Here is a 16,997-nt window from a genome sequence, read left to right on the forward strand (position 1 = left end):
AAACAATACCATGCAGGTTTGGTTTCATTGAGCCTGTTATGCTCTGAAGGGAAAGCAAAATAAGGTAACCATCTCTAATCCATCTCACTTTCATTCTCTCTAGGGATGATGTCAATATGATGGTGTCCTTCCTACCTTGAGAATGTATGAGGTGATGTCGGGTGATACCAAAACCCTGTCCTGGAAGCTATCCAGCCCAGGCCACAATGGCCCAGAGCTGAGCCCCGAAACAAGCTTCACCGGAGATGGGCCTATCAAGATCCTCAAAGTTTGCTTCACCACCAACAACAACCTAGGCAAGAACTTCAAGCTGGTCAAGTGTGACAGTTCTTGGCAAATCAGGGTGAGCAACATTGAGAATATGTGGGGTGTGGTGAGGGGTAATCTGACTCAGCGCATACTTGACTTCGTGCTAGGCTCCTATTGACATCGATAAAGGATTTGTGGTAAAGTGAGAGGTAAGTGCTCAGAGAGTTAACGGGGCAATCTGAGATTAGTACATCCAACTTCTGACATTTAAATTAACGATATATAGCCATTCATTCTTGTAGAATATAACAGATTAATGCCTCAGTTCAGCTGTCTTACCCCATCAGAGCCCAACATGTAAGTTTGTTTTAAACTATGTCACTGTAAACAAACGTTGTATAGGTTAAGAACATGGGTAAAACTATAATTCTGATCTCATGGATGGTCAGTCCTTGCATCCAACGCTCTGTCTATGAATTTGAGAGTAGTTACATCCAGCCCCATCCCTCAACTTGGTGGCACCTTATTGTTGTTATTTTAATACTTTTGGAGGGCACTGTATATTACAATGTTTGTAATAGTTCTTTCTTTGTAATTTCATTTTAATATGACAACAAAACGTAGTTAGAACTGTTATAAATGTATCAATGAAGTTTACTAGAATGTTAAACAGAAGGTTGTCATGGGTAAGGGTTAGGGTTAAGATTACATGACTCATTCCAAATACCACAAGTGTTCCTTCCTCACAGTCCTTATGCTGCAGTTGTGTCCAAAACTGTTTCAAATGAAACTGTAAGCTATAATACATTCTATTATCACGTTACCTAGAGATAATGGACTACAAAGTGATCTTAATACTAATCTTAATTGCCCTCCATCAGGCTATCATCCAGTCTATCCTGATCAGTGGGAGACTAGGACCCAATATCCAAAACAAGGACTGCTATGGACTGCTGCTGAAGCACTTGAAGTCAGATGAGCTTCACTGGCTGCACCCAGACCTGACAGTAGGGGAGGTAGAGCAGCGGTATGAGAGCCACCACGTGGAGGCAGAGTGGAGGTAAGGGATGGATGGATCAGTTTGATCAAGTCCATGATTATATCTTTCCTGAGGGTTGTATACCCTTTGTGTTATTTCCCTTCAAAGTCAACATACTCAGTATTTCTCTTGAGTGCAGAGATTCTACACGCAACCTCATTTGATTGTTGAGAATCAACATGTTTTGTTTTAGATTATTAAGCAAGTACAAATATAGTTCATGGCATTTCTGTGTGCTTGTATATCCGTGTCCTTTTCATAGGTATGACCTGCGGGTCCGTTATATCCCAGATAATTTCTTGGAGAAGTTTAAAGAAGATAGGACCACATTGCTGTATTTCTACCAACAGGTAAGGCAATACAGATACAATGCAGATGCAGCTAAAAGTGAACTAATAAGTAACTTTTATCACAAAGAAAAAGTTGGCTTTATTAATAAATAAAGCTTATCTGTCATCTGTGGCAACTGACAGGTACGCAGTGACTACATGCAACACCATGCTAGTAAAGTCAGTGATGGGATGGCCCTACAGCTGGGCTGTCTGGAGATCAGGTGAGGCGGTGCATTCCTTTGAGCATTCCTGTGTACTCCACAGTCACTGAGTAAACAGCACAAATGTGACAGCAGCTGGTGAAACTGGAAGCAAGTCGGCAGCCGATTTAATGTTCTGACTTTTATTCTGAAAAATGTAAATACATTTCAGCGTTGTTGAAAATCAATGACACACTCGCTAGTCAACTAACACAGCTTGTTTTGTGAGCCTGCTAACAGTGTAAAGTAGTGTTATAGTTAACTAGGTAGTAGTGGGGATTACTCACCGAATCCATTGTGTGTCATTGATTTTCAACAACGTGACATTGACATAATAAAAAAAAATCGGAATAAAAGTCTGAACATTTTGATCCGACTTGTTCCTGGTTTCACCAGCTGCTGTCACAAATAATTTCTCTGGGTATACTGCATTTTCTAATTGTCAGCAACTCACCTGTGTGTGCTCTTTTCAATCTTCTGTAAATTGAAATAATGAGGGGAGTTGCAAGACACTTCCTGATTTGATGGGATTTAAAAGTTATTCGCCCAACCCTGGAGCTCAGTGAGATATGGGGAAATGGGGTGTTCTTTAATTAGAGGGAGTATTGTAAACTGTACTTGGTCATTTCTAAGTACGATGTTATGCTTTTTAGCAGTTTGTTTTGACCATGTTATGTCTCTTAACTACTATATACTGTATGTATCCTTGCATCCAACTCAGGAGGTTTTATAAAGACATGAATGCTAAAGGTCTGGAAAAGAAGTCCAACTTTGAATTGCTCGAGTAAGTAGTTACCCCTATGACTGTGTTCTGTTTAGTATCATTTTACTTATTATTATTATAATTATTTTTTTTACATTTGATTCAAATTGGTGGCCATAAATATATTTTTTATTTGACCAATGAAGAAAGGAGGTGGGACTGGACCTATTCTTTCCCCAGTCGCTGATTGACAGCATGAAGGTAAACTCTGGCCTCTGTGTATCATGTATTTCAACAATTCGTTCTGTTTTGAAATAGTAGTTTACTTGGTGCATAGAATGACTGAAGCAGAATTGACCTATGTTGTGGCGTAACAGGCGAGACACCTCCGGAAGCTGATCCAGCAGACGTTTCAGCAGTACGCCACACTCAAGGAGGAGGAGTGCATGGTCAAGTTCTTCGAGGCCCTCATGGAATTTATCAACTTTGATGAGGAGGTCTACCCCTGTGAGCTAGTGGTGAGTGTTATTATTGCCTGCTTGTATTAACATAATGTGGAACAAGTGCTAACCAAACTATAAATAAGTGGTACTTATGTATTCTAAATCTTGGCAATAAATGTTATTGGTCTGCATTTTAACACTCGAAGACCCGGCCCTCATTACTAACCAAAGTACCCAGAGTGAGGTCTGGAAACATCCTTTTGTTGACGTTGGTGTAACAGTTGTGCTTAGTCAGGACTAAACACAACTGAATCATTAGAATACCACATTTAGTATTTTAAAGCATTGATGACATAATTGGTGTAACTATACATAGCTTCCTGTAAAAAACTAAAACAAAACTACAGTCAAATGTAAAGTGCCAATGCTTGATAACAATTAAAAAAGAACACAGTAATAAATGTAATGAAATATAAGTATACATACAGTATATGCAAGAAGGTCTATAAACCAGTCATTTGCTAAAGTTAAAACAAGTAAAAGTGGACACACAATCGCTTCTTCATTCAACGGCTATGGTATTCACCTAACTGTGTCAGTAAAGTCCACAGACAAATCAGCTGGCTCTTATTCCACCATACAAATCACATTAAAAACAAATGTTGATGTTGTCTCCTGAGTTAGGTACAAAAGTGTTCCTAATGTCTGTAATCGGGCCGAAGTTGTACATCTTCCTGTGCTTCCTTATCATGAATCAGACACACATAGGCTACTGTAACTTACATACACACACAGGTGGAAAAAACAAGTTAGACAGAGCAAAACTATGGCATGAGTAAAACAAATGGAATAAGCCATTGGGTCATACGAGGGCAAAGACCGCGAGTCGTCTCGACTTGTGGCAAAAGAAGTGTCAGACCTCTGGAGGGCCCCAACACCTAGCAGTGACTACATCTCCGGTGAATTCACCCCGGAGGAGTTCGCTGCTGCCCTCCAGCATCTAAAGCCAGGGAAAGCTCTGCGAAGAGCCCTAGTTGTTGCGATCCCTAAACCGAATAAGCCTGAAGGGGACCCTAAGAGTTACCGTCCCATCTCTCTGTTATGCATCCCCTTCAAGATCCTCGAGCGTCTCATCTACGCCCGCATCGAACCAATTGTCGACCCTCTGCTCCCACGTGAGCAGGCCGGGTTCCGACGCGGGAGGTCGACCGTAGATCAAGTCACCCTTATGACTCAAGACATCGAGGATTGCTTTTCGGCAAAAAAGAAGGCCGGGGCCGTCTTTATAGACCTGACGGCTGCCTACGATACCGTATGGCATCGCGGCCTCTCCTGCAAGCTGCTCCGCCTGCTGCCGGACAGGCACATGGTCAGAATGATCATGGAGCTCATCCGTAACCGCAGCTTTACCCTCACCACCGGTCGCGGACAGCTAAGCAGGCTTCGACGCCTTAAGAACGGCGTCCCACAGGGATCGGTCCTGGCCCCCCTCCTCTATAATATCTACACCTATGACCTGCCCAACACACTCTCGCGGAAGTACGCCTACGCAGACGACCTCGCAGTGGTGTACTCTGCTGGAAATTGGCAGTCTGTGGAGGGGATTCTGAGCCAGGACATGCAGACACTAGTGGCATACTTCCGGAAATGGAGATTGAAGCTTAGCGAGGCAAAGACGGTGTCGGCTGCCTTCCACTTAAACAACAGGGAGGCTAAACATGAGCTTAGAGTACACCTAGATGGAACTCCCCTGCCATGTTCCGCTGAGCCAATCTATCTCGGCGTGACATTGGACAGGACGCTCACGTTTCGCCGACACCTCGAGTCACTGCGCAAGAAGTTAACAGCTCGTGTGGGGTTGATGAGCCGACTGGTTGGCTCGGGCTGGGGCGCCGGCGCAAGGACCTTGCGCACGGCAGCCCTAGCCCTCGTTTATTCAACTAGTGAATACTGCGCCCCAGTATGGTGTCGCAGTGCCCACACCCGCCTCATCGACTCGCCTATAAACAAAGCCTTGCGCATTGTGATAGGATGCCTGCGTCCTACCCCCCGTGGACAACCTTCCCATCCTAGCAGGCATCCAGCCCGCAGGCCTCCGCCGCATGGGAGCCACAGCACGTCTTGCCTGCCGGGCCGTGGAGCTTAATAACCATCTGCTCCATGATAGGCTCACTATAACAGCGGAGCCCTCCCGGCGTCTCAAGTCGAGACACCCATTTGTGCCTGCCGCACAGGATCTCAGGCAGCAATGCAGAGATCTCAACATCAGTGCGGCAGGATGGGCGGATTATATGTGGCGCGCGGAGTGGAGTGGGAGGCTAACACCACCAAACTCCGCGACCACATCCCAGTCGCCGGCCCTGAGCCCCTCGGGATGGACTTGCCAAGGCTATCCTGGGTGAGGCTCAATCGTCTCCGGACCGGCGTCGGGCGTTTCCGCTCATCAATGCACAGATGGGGCTTGGCCCCAAATGCGTCGTGCGAGTGTGGCGCAGAGGACCAAATCGCAGACCATGTTATCCTGGATTGCCCGGTCTACCACCCACCCAACGGGATGCATGGTCTGTCGGTATTAGATGACGAGACGATGACGTGGCTTCTGGAGGGGTGTCCAGAAATATAGCCCGGGTGAGCCCCTCAACCAGGTCTCGGGGTGGTAAAAGGGTAGCCCCTCGGCCCCGAGCCTGGTGGAGTGGAGAGGAAAAACAACTACCCATACGCCGAAGAAGAAGAAGGATGGGTGCGCACTGCCTGGACTTCTATTCACATGTAATCGCTTTTTATCATGAAAATAATTGTTGTTGTCTGTCTATATTCATTGCTGATATTTCCATTACCGTTAGGGACAACAGAACAGTAACAAACGGTTTGTCGGTGCTAATGAAAATAATCTATGATGCATGTTATTTACCAACATCAATGTTGGTCCACAGCAAGGATGGAGTCTGTCAGTGGAGCTGGTTTTAGGGGCTAGAGGCATCCGCCAGCGCACCCAGAAGGACTCAGCAGTGAGTATGGAGTAGATCATGTACCTTACATTACAGCACTGGCATCATGATAGAAATAGAAGCTTGAATTTTGACCAATACAGTATATCTGTCGCCACAGTGTTAGTTGTCAAAATAGTCAACAACATGTGATCGTTAGATTATTGTGTTGACATTATGTATCGACGAGACACACGTTATTGACATTATGTCATTATTGAATTTCGACCATTACATTATCTGTTACCACAGTAATAGTCAACAACATGTGATCGTTAGATTATACATTAGACATTACGTATCGACGAGACACACATTATTGACATTGTGTCATTAATTCATAACAATGTCATGATTTTGTTATGACACCCCTCAAGTAAAGTGTTCCAACATTTCTTCTTTCACACTCCCAGCCTGTCTGCCTAGCTGACTTCAAACAGATCAAGAGTATCAAGTGCTTATCTCAGAGTGATGGAAAGGCCCTTCTAAATCTGGACATAGAGGGAGCCAGACAAGTAAGTGTTGAAAGCCCATCACGCGTCCATGTTATAATGCTGTGTTAAAATATGTCATGTATCATGTAAAATGTGTTACTGTATGTATCTTTTCTTTAGCCTCTGTCCATCAATGTGGCCACTTTTGCGATGGCAGAGAATATGGTGGACCTGATCGATGGCTACTGTCGCTTGAAGAATGGCACGGAAGAAACGTTTATATCAAGGCCAAATAAAGGTGAAAGGGGCTGCGGGTTGTATCACAATGGTCTGAATTGGTATTCTCTCCTCCTATTTCCCCCTTCATCTGGAATTATTGAAAAGATAGGATGAATGAGGGCCATATCCAGCCTACTGGTATTATGGTGGATGCCTACTTGGTATTGTTTTTCACATCAGTGAAAGGTAGATAAGATAGAGGAGGCTTAAACCCTATTTGGATGGGATTAGTATTATCTGGGGACCTCATGTCATTTAGAAATGACCTCCCGATGTCTGTGTTTCGAGTGGCACATTCGCACGGGATAAGCGAAGTCTGTGATTTACTAGAATTTACGGAAATTCTGCCGGATATGATGTCATGGCTCTGTGTAACATCCGCTTCATGAACAACACGCAACATGCGTTAGTTCTCGAACACGTGGCAGAACTAAGAGGCGGGAGAAAACAAACTCACCCCAAATCACTGATATGTTGATTCGCACGGCATTAGCATTATCACAGGACGTTTGAGTTGAGCGAATTATGGTAGGGAATTTTCGGGGAACTTTTTATGGACATTTTTACAGACATGGCCAATTCGCACGGGATTAAGAACACAGACGACCTCCGTAATTATTACAAATTACCAGAGGTCCCCAAATAATACTAATCTCATCCGAATAGAGCTTAAGAGAGGAAGCCACAAGACAATTGAGACACTATTGAGATCACAGACTATTGTGACTATTCAATCAAATCATCTTGATCTTCAATAAAAACATTTTTTATAGCCCTTTCACAAAGACAATTGTCTAAAAGAAGAATACAACAAATATAATCTATACAATACAATACAAACAATATTAACTAACACCCAGCCGAACTATCACCAGGCTGTACAACTAACAGTGTGTTCATTTTGTGACCAATAGATGCCAATTTACGAAGTTCTCTACCACAGATACCCACTGGGTGAGTGGATATTGGAGTATTTGTGTAATTGTTTTACTTGTCATGTACTTGTCGTGTACTCAATTGTGATATTTAGTCTGTGTTTAGGACATCCAGTAGAATGAAAGCTGAAATGAAAAATCAGGCTGCCAGCTAGATTTATGGATGAGACAGGTTGTTTTATTGTAATGGACTCCCAGTGGTATGAGCGGCTATAATTCAAAACAAGATTAATGACCTACGTACCTGTTCTCTCATACCACTCCTGTCTTCCTGGAGCAGAAGGGAGACTGATTCCTTCAGATATAGTATAGGTGAGTTATCATCTGTTGGCTTCAACCTCTGTTTGGCTAAGTACTGTACCATCCAGGGTTCGGGGTTGCTTTTCATTTCCATCAATTCAGAAAGTGTTTTGAAACTCCAAATCAATTCCAAAGCTTTTTTTATGGTCAATTTACAGTAGAATGTAAAGAGCCCACACAGTTGAGTTGCTGACTACTGGAACATACAGTATACCCAGATATATATATATATATATATATATATATATATATATATATATATATATATATATATATATATATATATATATATATATACTCAGATTCTTTACATTTATTGAAATATCATTGAACATTTTTTCAATTATATAATTGGAAATTAGTTTACTACCGGAATTTATGAAAAAGATTTCGCCCCAACTCTGGTACTGTCAGTAATTATGAGAAGTTATGTTAAGTCAGTGTTGACAACATACAAATATGTTACACATATCTCATCATATCTTTCAGGATCTGATATTTACGCAGAGATTCTAGACGAAAGGCCGAAATCTGGTAAGTGGATGCCGTCTCTTTTGCAGCCTGACTGACATTGACAGCCTTCTCTGCACTTAGATACAGTAAGCCAGGCAATTTCTGTGACAGTTTCATTGTCGTGTTACACTTGATTCCAGTGGTGAAGTACGGGATTGACAGAAATGACATTGCTCTTGGCCGAATTCTTGGATCGGGGTTCTTCGGGGAGGTCTTCGATGGAGTTTACAAAAAGCAGGCAAGTACATACTGTACTGTCAGCACTGTCAGAGGCTCTGTGTGTGTGTGTGTGTGTGTGTGTGTGTGTGTGTGTGTGTGTGTGTGCGCGTGCGTGTGTGTGTGTGTGCGCGTGTGTTTATGATGATACCTATGTGCCATGCTTGTGCCTTGATATCTGTGCTCCTACTAGAGCGGGGAGAGAATCAGTGTGGCCGTGAAGACCTGTAAAGACTGTTCCCCTGACGTTATGGAGAAGTTCATGAGCGAAGCAGGTATGGTGCAGTAAAATGATCATTGGAACAGTATCCATCCCTGAGACGCTGGGCACAGGCTACACTTCTCTTCATAGATACAATAGTTATATCTTTCAACCTCATAGGAACTTGTTATGTTCCTGTCATTTCCTGTAATCTCTTTTCAAGTATAAGCGGTTCTTAGGCTCTTCATTGTTGTGACAGTGTCATTGTTGGCTCTCTCTGTGTGTGTGTGTGTGTGTGTGTGTGTGTGTGTGTGTGTGTGTGTGTGTGTGTGTGTCAGTGATCATGAAGAACCTCGACCACCCCAACATCGTCAGGCTCATAGGGATTATAGAGGACGACCCTGTGTGGATCGTCATGGAGCTCTACCAGTACGGAGAGGTAAGCAGCCGCCAAGCAGGAGAAAGGAAGAAGCATAACAATGGCCACCAGATCTCTTTTGGTTCTGGCAGCAATTAACCAGGGAACAAGATTAACTCAAACACAACTCTAGCGACTAGATTTAGCCAAAAATCCAAAGTTGCTGAGAGACGCGAGCAGGGTTTGGGTGAAGTTGTGTGACGCGCTAAAAACAATTCGCCTGAGATAAAAAGGTACGTTTAAGGCATTTATTGAATATAAAACAATCAAGCTCGGTGACGTACATAAATCCATAAGCGACCAAAAAACTAAGAATATCAAACAAATCGTAAATGAAATGCGTTCAACAAAAAGCACAACGACCCTGTCTCCCCTCTCTCTCCACTCCCGCCATACAGGTAAACAGGTGCTTAAAGTAACCTCAGGTAGGCCCGCCCATAATCATGTGACTTCCGGAAGGGTTATCAAACAATAAACGTGATAAAAAAAATAAACAAACAAATCAAATAAGCTCATAATAAACCCATTAGCTTTTCGAACTAAATACCCAATAATCATATTCATGGCTCCTACAACAACTTAATATAGCTATATACACCCTTGTCACATACTCCCCCAGTATACATAGATAAGCAGCCATCCGGCCATATTAACCTTTTAAAATGTTTTTCTTTCATTCTCTTTCCAGCTTGGGAACTACCTGACAGAGAACCAGCAGAAGCTGACCAATGTGACTCTGTGCCTATTCAGCCTGCAGATCTGCAAAGCCCTCGTCTACCTCGGGGGGGTCAACATGGTTCACAGGTAGGAAGCCAACTTTTTGCGTTTTGGCCATTACTCTTGACTGGCGAACAAACAATACAAACGTATTTATTTGAAGCCCATACTGTATGTATTGTGTAGTACTTTACATCTTCAAGTTGTGTAGTGTGTCCGGTGTGTAAACCCGGATTTCTGAAGGAAATGAGGGAGGCATCTCACAATGGCATATGCACCCTTGCATGCAGAAACCCTATTCAATCACGCCTGGAGCAGGCCTGGAGTGCTTTGCATGACCGACCCCACCCCAGTCACCTTATTTATTGATTTATTTTTAATATATGATTTTGGGGGCATTTATGCTTTATTGGGATAGAAACAGTAGAGATTGACAGGAAGGATGGGTGAGAGAGAGGAGGGATGACATGCAGGATATGTTGGTGGCCGGACTCGAACCAGGGACCATGCGATGATATGGCATGTGCTTTAGTTGTGCTACGCCACTTACACACACCCCAAGTCACCTTATAAAGGCTACTGCAATGCACTGCCATTTCAATATTTTCACTCTTCACTTGGTTTTTCGCAAGCCTGTCTGCAGTATTCCGATAGAACCTATCTACCTTGCTTAACTGTTCCACTGGAATGTTCCCAACTTTCCCCGGGGTGTTGGGTTGCTTCTTCTTCCCCACAGGAAGAGGCACAGGTGAGCTCTCGTATTGTACATTGCTGTTGTACATTGACCATTGCTCCCCCTTTTTTTACTACACAAAGTGAAAGAAAGAGTCCAGGTTGCCCCCTTGTGTTTTCCACATGAATGAACACTTGATTGTAGCATTGTAGCAATGTACTAGCTAACCTACGTTACACAACCGTTAGCCTGCTCCCCCACTTTAGTAATATTAGCCTGGCTCTCTAGCTTCACCACAAGACATGAAGCTACCTAGCTGGTTAACAGCAACAGTGGTGTGGTTGGCTGGTAATAAACAAGATAATTTCTATAAACCTCTACCTACCAACCGAGTCGACTGAAAGAGAACCAGAGTGACTAAAATCCAGGTTTCTTAAGGCGTTTGTTTGTTTGTCATAACCTATTATTGAATCAATCTTGCCTAGCCCATTAACATTCCTGGTTGTGTATCGCAACAGAGACATTGCGGTGCGGAATGTGCTCGTTGCCACACCAGACTGTGTGAAGCTGGGAGACTTCGGCCTCTCCAGATACATAGAGGAAGAAGAGTATTATAAAGGTAAGCTTAGAGGGTTTTGGTGTTCGGGCACTATACTGTAATCCCACTGCGATTGGTTGGCAACTTGCATGCATTTAGATTTTTGCCCTAATAAAGAATAGAGGTTTGTACATGGTACAAATGTATACTGACACATATTGGTCTCTTGATAAATCATCCACACAGCCTCTGTGACCAGATTGCCTATCAAATGGATGGCTCCTGAATCCATAAATTTCAGACGCTTTACCTCAGCTAGTGATGTCTGGATGTTCGGTAAGTTTTTCCAACCTTACATGCTTATAAAGAAAAAAACAATGAATTAATCAAGTGTCCGCTTTCTAAATGATTTATTTTTAAATGTCTTGGCGATCCAATTCCCTTCCTGGCATGTTTATACTCCTATTGGCACTTAACTGGGTGCCAAAGGCTTGACAGAGCTATCTATCTTTCTTACCCAACCGCTGGACCTACCTGTATTTACCTTGAGGTGACAAATGACAAGAATATCCACCCCTGTCAACGATGGACCTTGCTGCAATTTTCAAAAAAGAAAAACACTGTTCTGTGCACCTCATCACATGTAGTTTCTGCATTTTCTCCCTCAAATTCATTAAGGCTGACGTGTATGCGTGTGTGTGTGTCTCTGTATAGCTGTGTGTGTATGGGAGATCATGAGCCGCGGGCAGCAGCCCTTCTTCTGGCTGGAGAACAGGGACGTGATCAATCAGCTGGAGCAGGGCATCAGGTTGCCCAAGCCGGACGAGTGCCCCCCCGCCCTCTACTCCCTCATGACCCGCTGCTGGTCCTACGACCCCCGGGAGAGGCCCACCTTCACCGACCTGGTGGTCAAGATCAGGTACTAGTAGCATGTCCTGCAAATGACCCGTGCCTTTAATCCTGAAGTTGTCTTGCAAGTCCAAATGTAAATAAATAAATAAATAAAAAAGTATTATTATGCTACAAATAAGTGTCTGTCCTTTTAACCCTTATGTTGCTTCTCTAGGAATGGATGAGCTTAACCAAGCTTAACACAGGGGCTCACCACATCCTGCCACAAGGCATGTTTTGTTTGTTCATGGTTCAAGAGTCACATGATGACATCCTCTCTGTTGCAGTGATGTCCACAATATGGAGAAGGAGCAGGAAGTGGAAAGAGCTAGGGACAGAGCACGCTCCACAAAGATCTTCGAACCCAAGTTCAACTTCAATGAGCCTCCTCCCAAGGTGCAAAGCTGTTCTGCTGCGCACACACACACGGGCGAGCACACACACAAGGGGCACGCACACACACATGGGCGTGCGCCCACCCACTTGCATTTGTACCCACGTAACTTGCTTAAATGTTTTCTGTGATTGTTTACACAGCCTTCTAGAATGAAACCCGGGCGTTTTGGAAACACACTCAGTATTGGCCTGCACATTCAGGTAGCATACCCACTTTGTACCTCTTTAGAATAACTGATTTACAAGCCATTGACCCTTTGTAAGAGATTTTACTCAATTAAGTACTACAAATCTATGTGTGTTTCCTGTATGTCTAGCTGAATGAGGCTCTGTGTGCCAGCTCGCCAGACCTGGTCAGCCCATGTGAATACATGTCGCCCATCGACTCAAAAAGCAACCTGATGGTGCCCAGGATGTCCCCGCGACGTCGGAGCATGGGCGTAAGACTCTAGTTATTCTATTTTTAGCTCTGGGCCTAATTCAGTGTTTGATCCATCTTCTGTAGCTTAAGTGAAGTGGCTTGTTTAGAGAAATAGATTACTCTGTTCCACAAACCTCTGCATGTATTGTTGAAAATGGTATCTCTTTGTGTGATAGTATCAGCTAATAGGTTAATCACAGTGTTCTTGTGTGTGTTGTGTGTGTTTGAAAGTGTGTGTATCTATGAGAGAGGGACTGTGAGTGTGTGTTTGTATGCACACATGTGCGTGTGTGTGTGTAAACTTGTATGTACGTCTGCCTGCCTGTCCTAACCTATATATCTCCCTTTGTGTCTCCCGTCAGGAGGGGGAGTTCATGGTGGAGCCCTCGAGTAAGGAGGACGCCCAACGCCTGTGGCAGATGGAAAAACAGCGCATGCAGGACACCCTCCGCAAGCAGAAACAGCAGATGATGGAGGACAACAAGTGGCTGGAAAAGGAAGAGAGACTCCTGGTGGGGAACACCGCATTAACCCTAGTTCACCCACTCCCTTACCCTCAGTGCTCTTTTCTTCATTTGAGTTTGGCTCTCGGAGCCATCCAAAAGAGGGGGTCCGTGTCCATGTTCTTTCAAATGAACCTGCCTGTTCCTTTTCAGGACCCCATGGGACAGGAGGGTGAGACAAGACCAGTGGTAGGTGTTTGTTTGACCAAACTGTCAATTTCCGTGTGTTCCTATAAAAGTTGTTATTTACACACTAACAATTTGTGTTCTTCCTGCTATGTGACATTACTGGTAATACGGCTTGACTTTTTGTACATAAGTGCTGTGATAGTGGTGTCTGTGTCAGGTTCATATACTCATTCTTGTTTTCTTTGCCCTTAGTCCCCTGGACCAGAGACTGGACATGGTGAGTTAATGGCCTCTTAGTAAAAGAACAATTAAGTAGAGGAATCATTCTGTCGTTCTCATATCCGTCTCTTTCTCCACCGCTTCTCCTCTCCATAAACATCACAGTGCCGCCAGAGAAGCCACCACGCCTCACTGCTCAGGTAACAAATCCTTTTCCTCCCCATCCCTCTCTCTTCCATCCCTCTCTCATCCATCCCCTCTCTCTTTCATCCCTCTCTCTTCCATCCCTCTCTCTTCCATCCCTCTCTCTTCCATCCGCTCTCTCTTCCATCTGACTTAGCGACCTAGGGGGACTCTTTTTACCCCATTACAGATGATCAGATTCATAAAGACAAGCAAGGCAATCTGGGATTTGTACATACTTTTTTTTACTTGATTGATTTACTTTTATTAATTGATATATAGCCATAGAATGTCACTTACAAACACCTCATGAGCTTAGTTCAACCGTCTTACCCCACCCAACTAAATATGGTTAAAAAAAATTTTTTAAACTATAAACCATGGATGATCAGTCATTGAATCCATAGCTCCGTCTATGTATTTAAGAGTGGTTACATTTCTCCAACTTCACCCCTCAGCTTTGTTATTGTTTGAATCCCATATTCCCGCCTTTAAGAAGATGTAGAGACCAAAGATGCAGGAATAGTTGTAAGGCATAATGATGGTAACCATCCAAGGACACAGAGTCCAGTTCACAGCCCGTTCCCCCTCCCTCTCACTCCTGCAGGCCGCCCCCACTGCTGAACTGGACCGCTCTGATGATAAGGTGTACCAGTCAGTCATGGAGCTGGTCAAAGTGGTGGTTCAGCTCAAGAACGACGTCAACACGCTACAACCTGAAGAGTACATCAACATTGTCAAGGTACGATATCGAGGGGACTGTTTGTGTGGGGTTGGAGTAACGCACATAGGCCTATAGTTGCATCCGACTTTAAAACGGCTTCTTGACACTGACCTCTCCATACGTCATACAGAGCTGTATTCTAATGATCCCTTTTCCTCCCTCGTCAGTCTGTGGGGTTGACCTTGCGGACCCTGATTCGCAGTGTGGATGACATACTACCCACCCTACACGATTCCATCAGGACAGAGGTGCAGTCAAATCTCTCCATTGCTTTCCACTCATTTACATTTACATTTTTGGCATTTAGCAGACGCCTTATTCCAAAGCGACCATTGCTTTCCACTCATTTACATTTACATTTTTGGCATTTAGCAGACGCCTTATTCCAAAGCGACTTACAATCAATACATTTGAATACTAAGCATGTTCTTTATTTCCTGTCCCCAGTCTCTCTCTACTTTGAAAGTGTTGTTGCAGCAGTGTTGAAGTACTGTTGCATTTAATTCTGCTTAGTAAATGGGCACCCAAGATGTTAGAGAGGCCGGCTAGCAATCGGAAGGTCGCTGGTTCGATCCCCGCCTCAGGAGGGAGCTGCATGTGAGCTGGTGACTGGGGGGTTATTGGCATCACTAAGGTGCCGACCACTGCCGTTGTGCCCTTGAGCAAGGCACTTAACCCCTAATTGCTCCAGGGGCGCTAACTATGGCTGACCCTGTGCCTAGAGCAAAACATACATGTTGTTGTACTGCAATGACAAAAAGGTTGAATCTAATCTAATCATCTTGAACAGGAACAGACTAGCACCAAGACTAACATTGATCCTTCTCTGCTCCACACAGATCGAAGGCACCCAGAAACTGCTGAACAATGACATGGCGGAGCTGATTAGCAAGATGCGTCTAGCCCAGCAGAATGCAATCACCTCACTGAAGGAGGAGTGTAAGAAACAGATGCTGTCAGCCGCACACAACCTGGCCATGGATGGCAAGAACCTGCTGGATGCTGTGGACCAGGCCAGGGTCAGGGCCAACCTGGCCAAACCCAAACTGTTGGCCTCCGAGTGAGATAAATGTACTCTGGGACCCCCCCTTCTGGAGGGTCCTGTACTGTAAGTGTCATCACACTGGAGGCCAAAGACAAGCACGTTGCGACTGACTTTGGAAATCAAATCAAATGGCTTACACCACATTTAGCATAACATTTCTCCAATGTGTGTGTCACCTTTCAAATGACCACAACTGTTGTTCACCTTTGTAATATGTGTACCTAAAATTAGGGGTGTAACAGTACACGTATTCGAACCAAAGATTTTCGGTACGGGTCCTTCGATTTGGTACGTGTGTGTACCGAACAAATGCAGCGTTCTTTTACCCACTGCATGTGCAGATGTTTTTTGTGTGTTGAAGTAATCTCAGCCAGTACGCATGCGCACATATGCCACAGAGAGATTGTCAGTAGTGGTCTGCTGTGATTCTAAATTCTGAACACCACGCGCTTGCGAACAGTGATTGGTCAGAATTTGCAATGTGTCAATCAACCATTGTTGATTCTCTATTCTCATTTTCTGTTAAAACAAAACGACATAATCGTGACCAGGTTATCACAGAGTTTACCGAGGTTATCGCTGAGTTTACCACCAATGTCTAATGTTCAGATGCATTGTTAATGAGATGGATTATACAGCTATTGGCATGAGCGTAAACTCCTCGCAAGCCGCTTTATCTTAACGTGAGGGCAAGGTGAAATAGAATTTTGGGTATTCTTAATGGAATCTAGGATCGGATATGATCAATTGTCACCCAGGGATGAGCAAAGCATTGTCAATCATTATTAATCATGAAATGTCTTTTGGAATTCGATATAACGTAATGTTAAGTTGTGTAAGTTGGTCATGTGACCACTTGTATGAGTTCGTTCGATCAAGTCCATGACTGTTAGCAGCGGGCCATACTCCCTTATCGAGAACACAGGTTTAAACACAGGTTTAAAAGCCTCGTTACGTAGTTCCCTCTCGTCCGCATTTCAGCCAGAAAATCATACCACCCCTTTATAAACTACAAACTACTGTTTATAGTTGTCCATGACTTATCCAAGGCACCTGCTATCGCTCTCACGACCGATGGGTGGACATCTAGGGCCACCGAGTTCAGTAACTGCGCACTACATCACAAATGTAACTTTATTATAAGTACAGTACAGTTCAAACACAGTAAACCACTGTCTACCGTGACTTAAAAATCGTGGTACGTACCGAACCAACATTTTTGTATAGCGTTACACCCCACCAAAGTGACTAAGAATTCAGATGACCTTTTCTAAATGGTTTGTTTTGAAATTACATCCCTGGTGAATC

General features: G+C 43.9%; 1 protein-coding gene across 1 annotated transcript; it reads left to right on the forward strand.

Moving 5' to 3' along the window:
- Positions 1–142: 142 nt before the first annotated feature.
- On the forward strand, positions 143–15,708 carry ptk2bb (protein tyrosine kinase 2 beta, b; the record flags this gene model as incomplete). The annotated part of the gene is made up of 30 exons (XM_080527369.1): positions 143–343; positions 1,131–1,309; positions 1,551–1,638; positions 1,762–1,841; positions 2,542–2,604; positions 2,730–2,784; positions 2,901–3,041; positions 5,900–5,974; positions 6,367–6,468; positions 6,568–6,685; positions 7,581–7,620; positions 7,882–7,913; positions 8,391–8,435; positions 8,555–8,652; positions 8,824–8,905; positions 9,171–9,271; positions 9,939–10,054; positions 11,159–11,259; positions 11,425–11,514; positions 11,893–12,097; positions 12,357–12,465; positions 12,607–12,666; positions 12,783–12,905; positions 13,249–13,398; positions 13,543–13,578; positions 13,771–13,795; positions 13,903–13,937; positions 14,492–14,662; positions 14,812–14,892; positions 15,484–15,708. 30 exons carry the CDS (start codon positions 143–145, stop codon positions 15,706–15,708), a joined length of 3,027 nt encoding a protein of 1,008 aa, XP_080383495.1.
- Positions 15,709–16,997: the final 1,289 nt, after the last annotated feature.

Source organism: Nansenia antarctica (assembly GCF_963989245.1).
Source record: "Nansenia antarctica genome assembly, chromosome: 3".
Classification (NCBI taxonomy): Eukaryota; Metazoa; Chordata; class Actinopteri; order Argentiniformes; family Microstomatidae; genus Nansenia; species Nansenia antarctica.